Below are 16,036 nucleotides of genomic sequence, written 5' to 3' on the forward strand. Positions count from 1 at the left end.
GGCCGCTCCACTCATTCTCCATTTTCTCCATACTGAGTACTCCGCCATTACTGCTCGGCTCAGGCAATTACTAAAACCCGGGACGGGACGGAACGAGACATCACCGGTTTTAGCAACAACTGCGGGGAGGACACTGACCGAGTGATATGTCGTGTCCCGTCCCGGGTTTTACCAACAGCCCTCGGCTCACACTCCGGGAGAACTGGTGCAACTGAACTTGCTTTACTTTAAAAAATAAAATAAATACTTTCCTTTTCTTGTATTTTTCTACTGCACCCTTTTTCAATACAGGCTGCACCCGCCAGTAACACATCTACGTGGCATGGCGATAAATTAACTCAAAATGGAGGATCGGAGTTGCAGTCAGCTCTGTGTTTTAGTATTGCAGAAATGGCGATGAGACCGATAGACTTCCTGCTGTGATGTTACGGACGTCAAGGTCATTCACTCAGGCTGCTACCTATATGAATCACTTTAATTAGATTTATTGTTGGCGCTTAAAATAATTCCTGTGCCATTCTTGAGGTCTCAAGGCGTTTATAAACGAACGTGAGGCCATGGTTCTGCGTATCTGCATTTAGGTAATGTTTGTTTTTGTTCGGAGTCTCCAGTGCCAGTCAGTAATGCCCTTAAGGACGGAGGGATTTGCACTTTCTGGTGTCAAGACCATAAATAAACTCCAGATGCATTTGGCTCGGCTGAACCATTTCAGTTTTACACCCTCGTCTGTGTGTGGCCATCTTAAATCACACTGCCGTTTTTAAAGGCTGACATCCTTCATATGTTTCCCTTGATTGATTGATTTGATTGACAAGGTTCCAGAACACATGACGCATACAATTAAAACGCGCTCTTCATTCGAGTTTCATTTTTTTTTTACCACCGGAAGTCTAAGAATAAACGACAGAATAATACCGGAGATGGCGTCTTCCACCTTCTTTACTTCCAGTGAAATCCAACTTATCTGAAGACCACAGACACACATCGATAGTTAAATCATATGAACAAGTAGCCTTTGTCACATGTACACTCAAGCACAGCGAAATTCCTCCTCTGCATTTAACCCATCTGAAGCAGTGAACACACACACACATGTGCGCGCGCACATACCCAGAGCAGTGGGCAGCTATGCTACTGCGCCTGGGGAGCAGTTGGGGGTTAGATGCCTTGTTCAAGGGCACTTCAGCCATGATATAGAGGGAGGGAAAAGTGCTCTTCATTCACTCAACTCACATTTTCCTGCTGGTTCCAGGAATTAAACCGACAGCCCTTTGGGCTCAAGGCCACTTCTTTAACCTTCGGGCCATGGCTGCCCCCATGTCATCAGGAACATGGCAATTTAAAACTCAGAACGCATCCCCTGTGGATACAGCGTTCCCGTGTGCCGCTGGTCGCTTTAAATTGAGGCAGTATAAGTAGTGCTGTCACAATATCACTATATCATTTGCATCACCTCCAGCAACGTTACAGCCAGTGACAACACTTTAAATCTGACGGTTTCGATTCTCACTGGAGCCGTAACAAAAATTTTCCATAGAAGTTACTATAGGGGGAAGATTAACATTTTGACTGTTTTGCTCCTGTTCCCTCAGGACACCACTAATCCATCTGAAAATTTAAACGTGTTTCACTGGGAATGGGGGAGGGGTCAAGCTTCAAAGAATGGTCAAGTAGTTCCCGAGTGTGTTGTGTGGTTTTTTTGTTTTTTTTAATTCTGCTGGTGGAAAATTTTTTTTTTAATCAGTAAGAAATTTATTGTAACTATTGCCATGGGATGGCAGTAATAAAACACTTCAGGATGTGATTTTATCGGGAAATAATCTAATTTGGGGTGGCACCAATAACCCTGATTTTGCGTCTGGTTGTACAACTCCACCCCCATTGTTGATAATTTTTCTCTTTCGTGTTTTTTTTTTTTTTTTTTCCCCCTAATATAGCATCCATTTTCTTGTTGTAGGAGACTCTCCTGCTCAACATCTCTCTGACTGCTAGAAATGTTCAGGATATGAAAAGTAAGTGTGAGCAATTGTGCTCTCTTTCTCTGCTGTATCAGTCCTCCACTGTGACGTTCCCTTTGCCTAACAAACAACCGTGCACTCCCCTCCCTGTCTAGACCAGATGAAGAGTCTGCGCGAGGACCTCAGTAAGGTGCAGAAGCAGCTGCAGTCGTGCGAGAACAACATGAACACACTGAATAAGAAACTCACCTACGATATGTGAGTGTGGCGCCACAGTGCTGTGTAGGTTCTAGTGTCATGTATCATGATGATCATGGTGTGTGTGTGTGTGTGCAGGACTCAGTGTAACACACAGATATTAGCCCAGAAGGAAGAGTGTAATGAAAGGGTCGCAGCAGCCAAACAGGAGACGCAGAAGAAGTACGGGAAGCGAAGTTCAGCAGCATCTGTTGATCGGGTAAACCAGCATCCAGTTCAATTTTTTTTCCTTTTTTTTTTTTTCTTGCAAACCTTTTGTAGAGCCACGTTGTTGCGTCTCTGTACCAAGTACATGGCAACAACAATGGTGGACTACATCGTCTGTTTCCAAGTTTTGCTCCTGGATTTGTGAGCCTACATTGTCATGCTTGGATGCCTGGTCGAACAAATTTGTGCTGCTCATATGTGTATTGTGTTTCTTTTTTAAATGGTGATCACAGTTTTAATTGGTTTCAATTGGTCTTGCTGGTGGCGGCACGGTGGTGTAGTGGTTAGCGCTGTCACCTCACAGCAAGAAGGTCCGGGTTTGAGCCCCGTGGCCGACGAGGACCTTTCTGTGTGGAGTTTGCATGTTCTCCCCGTGTCCGCGTGGGTTTCCTCCGGGTGCTCCGGTTTCCCCCACAGTCCAAAGACATGCAGGTTAGGTTAACTGGGGACTCTAAATTGACCGTAGGTGTGAATGTGAGTGTGAATGGTTGTCTGTGTCTATGTGTCAGCCCTGTGATGACCTGGTGACTTGTCCAGGGTGTACCCCACCTTTCGCCCGTAGTCAGCTGGGATAGGCTCCAGCTTGCCTGCGACCCTGTAGAACAGGATAAAGCGGCTAGAGATGATGGGATGAGATGGTCTTGCTGGTGATGATAATCCCAACCCTGCCCATAATGTAAGCAGTTCTTGGTTCTTGTCCAGCAAAATATTCGTGTTGCTGGACAATTCTTCAGCAGAGGCCAAAATTATGAAATTATTAAGATTGCCTTAACTTTTCAGCTCAGTGATCTTGCTAAAGTATGGAATCCAAGGCAAAATATACCGAAAACCATATTTAAAAATAATCACCCCAGTTATGATGTCGCTTCAGAGAAATCTTGGTTTGAATTTTAAGAAATGAAAGTTCAGGTTTTTTCTGACGTAGTTCCATTACTGACTTTTCTTTCCTCATAAAAGATTTTGCGTTCAGAGTTAAACAACTAGTTTTTCTATTTTTTTTAGGGTCAAAAGACACCTCATACAGTGTGAAATTTTTATTTAATACCAGGCTTGTAGCACTAGAGTCCGACTCGTGACTCGACTTGGACTTGAGCACTGATGACTCGGACTCGGACTCATGCATCAACTGCATTCGGACTCTGTTTTTTTTTTTTTTTTCTTTGTTACTTGTAACATGCAATAATAATTTGGCATAAGATATTTATATCCACTTTAATTTTTGTACTAATTTCGTGCAAGAGTGTCACACCTGCGTGCGTTGGCGTGTGTATCAGAGAGACTCTTGGGTGCACTCCAGACAACACGCGCCGTAAACAGCTTGCACAGGATTAAGGTGCAATCAGCGCGCCTTTATAAAAGCTGTAAAAACACACTTACTTTGCGAAGTATTGAGTTGCGTTGCTGACACATTACCGAGCTTTAGTTCCTTGTTTGGTTTCCTGATCCCTGATTTCCTGTTTCTCGTCTTTGGTTCTACCGAGTCTACGATAGCCTGTTTGCTCGACATTTTGCCTGTTTTACGATCTTGCCTGCCGTTCTGGATTGTTTACCTGTCTTCACTTGTATTAATAAACGCACCTTCTGCACTTACATCCGTCTCCCAACCATCTCTGACGGAATACTTCGCACTCCCTGACAAAGAGAAGCACATTCACCTGTTCATACGCCATGTCCAGGAACAAACTAATGTTAATGGCGCTAAAACAGCTGCCGTCAAATGGTGCGGTCGGAGTCTTGTTCTCGGACTCGATTCAGTTTTTTTTTTTTAATGACTTGGACTTGAACACTGGGAACTTGAGACTGGACTTGGACTTGAGGGTTAGTCATTCGACTACAGCATTGTTTAATACCATTATCTTCAGTACTGCAGCTAAAAAAAAAAAAAAAATTCCCACATTTTGCCATGAATGCAATTCCATTACCGAAGAAGCACTCTGCTTTGGAACCAGTTTTCCTTGCCAAGAGTCGGTTCTTTGGCTGTCGAAAGAAACGGGAAGAACTGGTTCCAAGATTAGACACTGGCCCTCAAACTTTCTTAGTGAAAAAGAGGACAAGATGTCTTAAGGTTTATCTTGTTGCATCCAGCAATTCCTGGCTTACAGAACGTGCAAGACAAAGTGACACACCATTACTACACCATTTATCTACTGTGCTCATATAGTGTATATAAGAAGTTGCGAGGGTACTTCAGAAAGTTCTCGGCCTCACCCAGAAAACGTCACAGGAGGAAGGTTGTTCTTGCGTTATTTTTCTACATAGTCTCCTTTAACTTCAGTGCGCTTGGTCCACTGATGTTCAAGCTTGACTATGTCCTTCACATTAGAAGGTCATACCTTGAGCCTCCAAATCCTCCTCAACAGCATGGATGACTTCATCATCGCCCTGAAAATGGGATTTCAGTTTGAGAAACAGCTAGAAGTCAGATGGTGCCAGGTCGGGTGAGTAAGGTGCATGGGGCAACAATTCAAAGCCACATTTGGCTGCTTCTGCCCCTGCCACCTGTGCTGTGTGGACGGGTGCATTGTCCTGGAGAAACAGCACACCAGCTCAAAGCTTTACTCTCCTTTTTCTTTGTTTGCTTCTTTCATTTGTGTTTTTGTGGACAGTGAGATGCATGGATTAAAGCAAAAAAAAAAAATCATCTGACTGAACAAAAAAAAAAGCTCCATGTCGTTGGCCCCTACCACGTCAGCGATGCGTCAAATTTTAAACACCGTGTTGTCCATTAGCCCCTAGGCCCCTACTTATAGTACATTTACATAATTTTAACAATGACTAAAGCTAAGGCAAGACTTTACCATTGTCATTACTGGCTATTCATGATGAAACATCAAGTTTTCAGTGCAAATTTATTTCAACAATATTTTAGTAATGCACAACAGTGGTCAAGAGAAAAGTGCAAGTGCAGTCGAATTTGAACCATGCTTTCAAAAGAGTGGAACAGAAAGAAAAATAAAATCTGTTGAAATAAAGTTAGGAAACAAGAAAAGTAAAGTGAAAGTTCACTTTTTCTGCTTCTTCGCAGTGAAGCCAAAGGCTTCTAGTTTGGCAACACCTGATGCCTGTTTTTGTTTCTTTTTCCTTGGCACAGCAGCAGGAGCTTGCCATTATCGCCCATTTCATTTCGCCAAGCCCATTTCCACTTATTCTTTACCGTTTTGTCGATGTCTGACACATCTGTGCCTTCATTTAAAAGAAGCGCGTCCATGCTGGCAAAACCGAAAGTAATTTGACGCGCTCTAGTGATGGAAATCGAAGGGCCTATGTCCGGTGAAATATGGCCTTATACGCAGTACTCGAGTTGAGGGGGGATGTGGGGGGAGGCATCCCCCTTATAAAACAGCCATCCCCCCATCACATCCCTTGTGCCATTTTACCAATTAATGTGGAAATTAGCCTATTATTATTTTAACAAATATTACTACCATTTCAACATTAGAGGCTTTGCGCAGTGATAGCCTACATGTAGCCGGATAAAAAAGATGCATATTTATTTATTCGGTTGCACCTCTCATTCACACCTATACGGAGGTTTCAGACACTGAAAAGAGCTACTTTCACAAACTCTGGGCAGAGTGGAGATTTCTGAAAACTCCATCTTCAGACACGCGTGTAAATCGGGAAAACGAAGCAACAGTGGGCGAGAGGGCGCGCGCGAATATAATATGTCATAGGTGTGAATCTTTCACCGAATGCCAATTGTCCCGGTTCTTCATGAAATCGCACGCGCACGCACAAATTCATTAGGTTAACTTTCAAATAACTGTTCTTGTGCACTTGCGACACCGGAGCCACTTTCCTGAATTTTGAGCTTCGGAGTATTCGCTTCTTTATCTATTTAATCAGTTAATTTATTTGTCACATATATTAAATTACTAATGTAAACCATTAGTAGCCTATTTAAGCAATAGCTGTTTTCTCCACTGTTTTCTGACCTTTTGTGCTTAGTGAATGAGACACTTCATTACACTCCACTGACCAATATCCAATTCCGGACTTTTTTGAAAATGTAAAATATAGGCCTACGAGATGTTTTTTGGGGACTTAATTCGCGTTGGTCCTTCACTATTAATTTTTGAGACTGACGAGGCACTAAATACTGTGGAATTATTTTCTCCTTACTATGAAGTTTGGCATCTTAAACAAGTGTCGGGAAATCTTGCAGCCCGACTCTGCAGCCTCCAATGTTTAAGCGAACTGCTGAAACCATAATGTTTAAAGATTAAATCGTAGGCTAATCAAACCAAAGAAAAATACAGCCTTTCCAGAACGTTGTCTGCCGAAGCCTGTTTAACCTACAAAAGGCTTAATAGCATAGGTCTTGCTGCAGCTTCAACAGGGCTGTTTAGATTTTTCACCTGATTTGCCTTTCAATAGGCAAATATTATTATTATTATTATTATTATTATTACTACAATAGGCCTAGTATTAGTAGTAGGCAAGTAGTTGCCTAGTAGTAGGACAGCCAGATTGTTTCATCAGTGGAGCCGCCGTTAAAAGGAAACTGATGCGGAACGCCGCGGCTCGCCTCGGGGTGAATCGCGTCCCGAGGTGCGGGGCTGGCCCGCCCTGGCAGCACTGGTTCGTTGGGGAGAGGTCGCTAGCTGCCAAGTTTGGAGAGACTGGGACCTCCCCTGGCCAGGTTACGAGCGTCCAAAGTCGGGCTGGAGCCGCCGATAGAAACGAAACTCAAGCCGAGCACCACGGCTCGCTGCCTACGCCGAGCCTCCCCGGGACTAGACAGTAGCGGAGGCTTTATTTATTTATTTATTTATTTATTTACGCCTATCTAGCGCAACAACTTATTCCTTTACATATACTCAAACATGGCACAAGAAAGGGTTCAACAACAGGCAATCACAGCAGCTTGGTGAAGTTCTAAATCACATCGGTGTCAGACCTATGGGCCTACCCCCCCTTTCTTCCTTGGATCTGCATCAGTCTCATTATTGACCTTTAGCGCTCCCAGTTGACGGAAATCCGTCGTAGCGACGGAAAACTTTAATCCATGGAGATGAAGCTTTCTAGCATAGTTATGTCCCAAAATGGGAGTTACGCCCCTTGTTTCCAGGTGAGTCCGAAAACTTTTTTGAAGTACCCTCGTAGCTAGATCTAGCCAGAGAGAAGATTTTTCACCCATTGCAACATGTATTAATAATACACTTTATCACTCATTGAGTTTCCCAGTGTGAACAATGTGTCTTGATTCTCTCTCGTCTGTCTCATCTGTAGCCTGTCATTGACTCCACTCAGAAAATAGTCATGTCTAAACTCGTGTCAGAAGTGCTCCCTGGAAACGACATGACGAAAAGCGCTGGAGGACCTCCGAAGACAGAAGCAGCTCCAGGAACAAAGCCCAAAACCGACGACCACCGTGAAACCAATGAGTTACCACAAGATAAAGGTTTGCAGCTTTAGCAGAATAAACATTAGCATTAGAGTATTTAGAATATTTGTATATTTAAAGAGGAAAAAAATAATAATCCACCCCCATTTTCCAAACATTTGGCCAAATGACGATCACTGATTTATTCAGTCCACATTCACTGGATATGAGCAATCACGCACTCTGATTGGCTACTCCTACTACTAGGATATCAGCTCATATACCGTGAGTAGAGAAAAACAAAATGGTGGTGCTTGCTGCTGAACCAACTGAGGACGAAATAAAAACTCTACTCGAAAACAAATCCCTAAAAAAATACAAAAAAAGCAACAAAAATATGAAAAAGTATTTAATGGTAAGAACATATCTTTTTTTTTATTATTATAGCATTTTTCACAAATTGCTACTGTCATTTCGTCAGTTTGTTTACATTCTAAACAGAAATTATGTCTGACGTTTTGTATAAAATTTTTTATTTATCGAATTTGCAAAAAAATAAAAATGCTCCGTTTCTCAAAATCCAGTGAATGTGGATAGCATGAAACAGTTATTCTACTCGAGCTCGTCATACGTGGCTTATAGCCAATTTGGCGCTATGCTCCTCGCTGGCTATAACTGTTAAATGTAAGAAGGAATATAATTTATGGCATACTTTTGTTCTAGGCATGTTTGAATTCACCCAATTCGATTCACAATACTGGATTCACGATTCAGTTTTCCCATGACGTTTTGAAAAAAATTAAATGCTTATTCATTATCAACTTCAATATTCCTTTTGTTAAATAAAAAAAAAACTTTCATTTTCATAATTACCAAGAATAATTTTTTACCCACATTTGTAAAGGTTGAAGTAAAATATAATATCCTATTAACTAAAATATTTATATTATTAAAGGCGTCGTGCGGTAATTTCAGCAATCAGGCTATATCATGTGTCAAAATGTCGGGTTTGGTGGGTTATTCAAGCCCCTCGGTTTCCCGCGATCTCAGTGTCACGATGCGCCTGCTACAAGCATTTAAAGTTGACGCGCACAGCCAAATTTAGGCAGCCAGCCGTTAACTAGGTCAACTTATGTGTGATGTCATACCAGTAACCTCCCTTGGGTGATGCTGGCCTGTCGCCATGTTTTCTCTATGGCGTGCGTTTACCAGAGTTGTTTACATTGCGGATTTTGTGGATAGTTTTGAACACTCAACACTATGAAATGATGTATTAATATTCTGTGATACAAAATGCCTAATCGGTGTATTGTGTTTGGCTGTAACAACGAACACTGAACACTATTTGTGACTGTTGTTATCAATGGATCTGATTTCAAGGTCATGGCTAGGTATTGATAGAAAAAAAATATTTTTTTAAAAACACATGTTTTAAGTGTTTCTATGTATCAATCATTAATTGTACAAAATGATTTTCATACATTTATGTATTTGTCATATCTTTCTTTGTCACATGAAGTGTTGTCTTGATAACATATGTGGCACATAATTTTAGCAAATGGATGACAGAAGATTAATTGAAAGATTTATGCCACAGAGCTGCCTTTAACTAATAATTATCACTTATTACTGACGATTGTATGTTTACTAAACAATACAATACAAAGCTCAATACTCCCAGACTATAACATACTGAATATCAAGTTAAAATCAACCGCAATAAAAGGAAAATGATGAAAACTGGAATATCAAGGGGTCTACTGTATCAGAAGGCCCACTGCATTTCGCGAGATCGCAAGCTGTCAAGTTGCTAGAATTCAATCTTTCTAGCTATACTTTCACCCCCTACAGCTATCAGTATTACACATAATCATAGATTAATCACACAGCATTCTAATTCAAGTGAAAATGGTCTTTAAAAATACACACAAGTAGTGATTTAGTCAGAGAAACCAACCAAAACAAGTCTTCAAGTCGCCGGTCTTCTTCATTCTCGTCTTCGTCAGAACTGTCCTCATTTTCTTCTGAAGATGAGCGCTCAGGTTCAAATCTGTAAGGCTGGATACCACCAGGACATTCAGCTGTCAAAATCTCTACTTGTGGGCCATTTTCTTCTTCTGTATCGGTAAAATCAAAGCTAATTTCCTCAGCATCACTCCTATTTTCTGGTGTGACTGCAACTGCACCGAGTGGTTACTGGTATGACGTCACGCAGCTGTTCCATTGACCGAGAGGGGGCGCTGCAAACGTGGGAAATTTCAAGTGATGGGCATGACCAAATAAGGACCGATTACAACCGCGGGAAGCTTTTGAAAAATCGACGGTCAATTTATTTCGAATCTCGAAAGCATTCTGGTGCAGAATAATGCGACTTTTATCGCCACTGCGTGACGCCTTTAAAAATGAAAAGTTAATGAAAGAGAAGCCTTTTCTTCATAAACTTCTATGACCATTTACCTCAACCTCCATTTTTTTTCTTCTCTTTAGTTTTCAGCAGGCTGTAAAAAGAGAGCTCTGATTTCTTGTTAAATCCATTTGTACACCCAGTCGGACAACAGCTCTTCCGCATTTTAGATCAGAATTTTTTTTTCTTGGCTTTAGAGCTGTGTTACTTCCGCCTAGGGGGAAGTCTTGCGTATTCCCTCTGTTGTACAGTCCTCTGCTGTCTAAACAATGCAATTACATTTAGGAAAAACTAAGAGATTAAGCAGTGTGGTGATAATCAGTTCACTTTTTTTATTTCATCAATTCATCATCGCACAATATATCGTTACATGCCTACTTTGTTCTGTGTTGTATTTTATATATTGAAGGAATTTGACTTTCCCTTGCATTTTTGGGAGTTTAGGCATCAGTATGGACATCACGGTAGTATTATTATTTATTTTTATTTCTCTCTCCCATTCTGTCTCCCCCGTTAAGCTGTTCTAACCATGAATGATTCATACAAGCTGGAGTTTCTGTCCACCCCATCACTGCCCAGTCAGAACAGCACCCAGAAAAGCCTGGCCAAAAATATGGAAGAAGTGATGGACATGAATGAAGGAGATTTGAAGAATGAAGGTAGAAATGATGACAATTTTGTACTCCATCCCCATTTCAGCTCTCTCACACACGTACACACAGGTCATGCTCTTTCTCTGTGCAGATGATCTGTTTGACGATGCAGCGGCCATTAAAGCGAAGGAAGACGACGCCATTGAATACGACAACGAAGGCGAGATTGAGAAACGGCTGTCTAAACTAAAAGGTGCAAATCTCCATCGTTTACCTCTGGAAAATATTCCAATAAATTTTCAGTGCCATGGGTACGGTAGTGAAGGACAAACAAAAACGTAAATGTATGGTGCTTAAAAGTATTATAATCTGCAACAGATTAAATAAAGATATTCATTTTATGCTGCTGACTGAGGTTAAGGGCTGAAACAGCAGGAAATAATTTGGACCGTTAATCCTTGCGGGGATGTTTGCATGACGGCAGAAAGTAATAATTAATTACAGACAGGGCTTTCCCCAAAATATGGATATGCGGCGCTCTGTCGCGCTGTGTGACTGTCACTTGCGCACCAAAAAAACCCCAAAATCGATACCATAAATTGAACAATGCAGAGTACTTTCCATATCTAAATGCGTCCTATTCCCTTCTGAAAATGAGTAATAACTATAGAAGTAGGAAAATATTGTAATATACAGAGGTCTAGATTATCCTGGAACTCAACCCAGAAGTGAAAACAAGTGCTGGCAGGCAAAACAAACCTCGCCCGGCAGCGCTTATAGAAATATGTTGAGAATGGTAATATTTCTCAATCATCAGCTGTCGGGTTATAGTCCGATGAAAATCCATGACCTTGAGTTTGATATTTCAGTGTCATTCAAGGCCAAAGGTCATGGCAGCAACTGAAAGCCCATATGGGACTTCTTATATGTTGATAACGGTACACATCTGGCTGTCATGAGCCATTTTAAAGGTGTAGCTCTTGGAAAAACCCATGACCTTTCAAGGTCACTCAAGGTGAAAGATCATGGTGCCAAACGAAAGCCCATATGGCACTTCCTATAAATTGATAAGGGTAAATGTCTGTCTACCATCAACCGTTTTCAAGTTACAGCCCTCTGAAAATCCATGACCTTGAATTTTTCATGATCATGGTGCCAAATGAAAGGCCGTATAGGAGTTCCTATATGCTCATAATGGTAAACATCTGTCGATCGGCAACTGTTATAATGGAAAATTATTTTGACCGAAAAATTTATCTTTCCAGTGACCTTCAGCTTGATCCAGTTACCCCCAAAATTTAATCAGGTAATCTACGGACCATTGCCCACCTACCCTGAAAATTTGAAGCCAGTCGGTACAACCATCTAGACGGACAGACCGACACGTAAACAAACCGTGTTGGTTACAAAACCTCGCCCCGCTTACTCCGTTGCAGGCAAGGTAATAAAAGGTTTCGCTGTTTGCACTGACTGCCATTCGCAGCCCAACATAAAACCACATTCTAGGCGCTGGTCACTAGATGATGCTGTTGCGTGAGTTGATCTCAATTCTGTTCCTGGCATCCTGGAATTGGAAAATGAAGAGGCGTGCAACGAAGTGTTTTCATTTCAAATCTAAATTTGCATGTTTGACAAGGTAAAAATAATAATAAAAAATAAAAAAAAACCCAGCAAATTGAGTAATGTTGAATTGTGCCTAAATCAGCCCTAAATGCCACCAGAATGCACCATGTGAAGTCTCTAATTTCAAAATTTTCTGGGGGAGCACACCCCCAGACTCCCTCAAGAAGCCTTCAAGGCCTTTACAGGCTGGGCTCTGTATGAGTAGCACCTCTCTGATATGTTTCTTTTTTCTGGGGAAATCCCTGGAAGAGAAAACAATGACGCATCTCGCGTGGAGGCTTGAACATGTGCTTCATACGTGAGAGCCAGATTGACACTGCAGAGCATAAGCTTGCAAAATCATCCTCGTCTTCTCACTCTTTAGTCGTAAAAGATGAGGGATGCAGTAGAAATTTCTGAATGTACAAAGCCCCGCCCCCGAGACATTTCTCATCTCCGCTCCACTCAAGATGCAGTTCTGCCGTGCTCCAGCTGATGTGTACACACATGGATATTGAATTGTCCCTTACAGATGATCAACACGTCCCTCATTTAAAGAAAATAAATAAATAAAATGTCAGATTATGACTGGGTGAAACCAAGAATAAATGTATATTTTTTTCACAGTCCGGTTTCCATCAAATCGTGCGCTCTGATTAGCTCGCGAGTGGTCTGGAATCCTACGATCCAGACCCCGGTTACGGACCTTTTGGCAACTCGCTCGTTCACAGCAACAAAGATAGTAGAAATTTTTTTGTCAACATTTATTTTCGCATTTCTCAGTATAACAGCATTACAGTAATTTTACAGCACGGATAGCGATAACGACAGTGTTCACAGCAAAAGCGAGTTTTACTACCCTGATGAAGACGAAATAAAAGAAAACATTTCAGGAGAAAGCCGAAAACGAGCTTGTAGCAGGTTTGTTCTAAATATGGTTTCCCTTTCGGGCGCTCTCGTTTTCTGTTAGAATTTGGTAAAGGAAAAAAAAAATTTATTATTTACCAGCTTAAGGTTGGTCTGTATCGTGAAATACTGTGACCGAGGTCTTGAAAATACTGACCGAGGCCTCGGTCAGTATTTTCAAGGCCGAGGTCACGGTATTTCACGATGCGGACCGACCTTAAGCTGGTAAATTATACACACTTCTCAGAGTTGCAGTATTGTTGCTATAGTGCTAGAGCATAAATAACAGTGGTGAAAAACAGCCTTAAAAAGGAAGCCAAGGATGTACAGCAGTTTATCAGCAGGTGACCTTGTGGTATTTTCTATCACAGTAGGAAGACAAATCCTAGTGGTTTCCAAGATAGCCGTCGTTGCAGAAGTCCAAGGGGTGGAGCTGGATCTAACTCCTCCTAGAGCCGAACTCTAACTGTTGACACTTAAAATCCCGTATACAAAAACACTTCAATCTGAAAACGCACTGAATTGTCTTGACTCCGCCCAGCTGGATCAGATCCAACTCCACCGCAGGGTTCTGCAGCGAGAGCTACTCTGTGCATCCGGTTGTATCGTTTTTAGTCTCGATTGTGTTCATGTGTTTTGCTGTTGTTTGTAGACGATAAAGCGGCTGGGCAAGAGTTCGAGGAGGAGGAGGCAGACTACAACGGCAACGACGAGAACGAACCGGAGTTCGAAGCTGACAAACAAGCAGAGCTCGCCGAGATCTAACACATGCACGCGCACACCCCCAGAGGATCACACTCGTGACTGGATACAGGAGTTAACCCTCCATTCAGTCCCTGCTTGGCTAAACGGTTCCAACCCTGGATCGGTTTGTATGATGTTGAGCAGGCACAGAATTTACGTTACCGTTCAGTTTTGCTGGTGTTTCTCCTCACGTACACAAAGTCTCTTAATTTGCGCTCGCACATGATGATTTTCCGGCCTATCAGAGGTCACAATGCTGAAAAGCATCCAGCGTTGAACCATATTCCTAAAGCGGAGGTCTTTTATGTTCCACCGAAAGCAGACTTGTAGAAACGTCACTTGGTCCAATCTCTTTTCCGTTTCAGATTGCTCACACTGGGTCGATGTCGCGTACTTGAACCGCTGCCAAGTGGAACTTTTATATTCCTAGCCTGCTGTAAGTGGCGGAGAAACATGACAATAGAACGTCAAAATGTCAAATTAGAAGCAAAAAGTTTTAAGTTTTTTAAAATGAGCGCTCCTGTGTAAACCGTTCAGTCACGGGTTAAGCAAGTTCGTATGTGTAGTGCAAAATGGTACAGTTTTTCGATTTGACTAAGAAACACTACAAAAATCTAAATCCTGTAGACGAGTACAGGGTGTGAGTACATCGTGTAAAAATGCTGCGTGTTGTGCGATTTGAGATGTAGCCCAAAAGTTATCCACCATAGGACATGCTGAAGTTGGATTTTCCCCTAAGAGCATTCCATGGAATGTTTTTAACCCCGTTATACCACAAATTTTAATTTGTAAAAAAAAACACACATCCATTTATAGTTACAATCAATGAAATGAAACGAGTAACAATGCTATAGCAGCTGTAAAACAGCCATTCAACCTCCTCAACAACCTTTTTTTTTTTTCCTCTCTCATGAAGTGAATGAGACTGCAGACACTGGAGACTCCTTCCATAAATTTAAAAGAAGCATATTCAAGAAAGTGTAAATATGTTCTTGATCATATATATATTAGAACAGATGTTTTTAAAACAAACTTTTTTTGTAGAAGTCTGATTCAGATCAGTGTAGATTTTTAGTTACCGCTTGAAGGAAGAGTTCGATTCATGAAACTCCCATCTAAGTGCAGGTCTTTCTAGAAATCATGCTAATCTGAATGTATGAACAGTTAATCAAACCATGGCCTTGCACTTGTTTCCATTTTGCTGGAATCCGTAACGTTGTAGTTGATCATGTGCTTGTTAGGAAACTTTTAGTTGAGAAGTTCAGAAAAGGGAGAAGGGAAAAAAAGCCGAAGTGTATTTCGAGAGAGATTTAATATTGAAGAAGTACTGCTGGGTTTCTGAAAATTGTTTATGATCTGATTGATTAATAATTGTCAATAAAACCTACTGAATACCAAATAACTGTCTTTAGCTTTGTCTTGAAAAAAAAAAAAGGATAAGAAAAATAAGTTTGGTATGATTTTAATTCAAAAGTAACAAACCAAGACAGATTTACAAACGTGCAAGCTGATGGAAAGAACTTCACTCTCTCTCTCACACACACACAATGATGTCTGAATACACATTCCTTCTATTTGAGTCAGAGAAACCTTGATCTGTGGAATGGTTCTCTCTCAGTCAGAATTAGAGATTCTTTCACCAACATGAGGACCATAGTCACCTTGATGTTAACTGCAATGAAAATGTGACAGCGGCAGAGCTGATGGAGGAGACGTGAGCTCTTGATGTCATCAGATAATCTTGACTACAGGGAAGTACTTGTGTGCGGAGAAGTCGAATTCAGGAAGGGCCTGAAGGACAGAAGGTATGAGTACAAGGTTACAAAGCTGTAATCCTATCTGCATTGTATTAATATTTAGGGAAGGGGGGGGGGAATTAGGTTGACTTGGCGACATTGCTCTACCTTGGTGTCCTTCTTGTGTCCTCCAGCTAGTAGTTTCATCACGACAATGTTGGGTTTGGCCACTTTAAGGATACGATTCACCTGGACAAGCAGAATGTTGGTTAATGAATGGATTCTGTGTGCTAAAATGGAGA

General features: G+C 41.5%; 2 protein-coding genes across 5 annotated transcripts in view; one reads left to right on the plus strand and one right to left on the minus strand.

The window, feature by feature from the left end:
• golm1 (golgi membrane protein 1) overlaps positions 1 to 15,400 on the plus strand; it is a 34,433-nt gene extending 19,033 nt beyond the window's left edge. For all 3 annotated transcript variants that reach the window (XM_060931397.1, XM_060931396.1, XM_060931399.1), the window contains 7 exons: positions 1,958 to 2,012; positions 2,114 to 2,216; positions 2,295 to 2,415; positions 7,656 to 7,827; positions 10,672 to 10,812; positions 10,898 to 10,999; positions 13,907 to 15,400. In XM_060931397.1, coding sequence (XP_060787380.1) covers positions 1,958 to 2,012; positions 2,114 to 2,216; positions 2,295 to 2,415; positions 7,656 to 7,827; positions 10,672 to 10,812; positions 10,898 to 10,999; positions 13,907 to 14,019 — 807 coding nt within the window. In that variant the 3' untranslated portion in view covers positions 14,020 to 15,400. The remainder of the gene's footprint in view (positions 1 to 1,957; positions 2,013 to 2,113; positions 2,217 to 2,294; positions 2,416 to 7,655; positions 7,828 to 10,671; positions 10,813 to 10,897; positions 11,000 to 13,906) is intronic.
• A 44-nt stretch (positions 15,401 to 15,444) lies between these two features.
• The window catches only part of naa35 (N-alpha-acetyltransferase 35, NatC auxiliary subunit), a 28,583-nt gene continuing 27,991 nt past the window's right edge, over positions 15,445 to 16,036 (minus strand). For both annotated transcript variants that reach the window (XM_060931394.1, XM_060931395.1), the window contains exons 22-23: positions 15,903 to 15,983; positions 15,445 to 15,789 (exon numbers count right to left, since the gene is read on the minus strand). In XM_060931394.1, coding sequence (XP_060787377.1) covers positions 15,730 to 15,789; positions 15,903 to 15,983 — 141 coding nt within the window. In that variant the 3' untranslated portion in view covers positions 15,445 to 15,729. The remainder of the gene's footprint in view (positions 15,790 to 15,902; positions 15,984 to 16,036) is intronic.

The sequence above is a fragment of the Neoarius graeffei genome, chromosome 10, assembly GCF_027579695.1.
Source record: "Neoarius graeffei isolate fNeoGra1 chromosome 10, fNeoGra1.pri, whole genome shotgun sequence".
NCBI classification, from domain to species: Eukaryota; Metazoa; Chordata; class Actinopteri; order Siluriformes; family Ariidae; genus Neoarius; species Neoarius graeffei.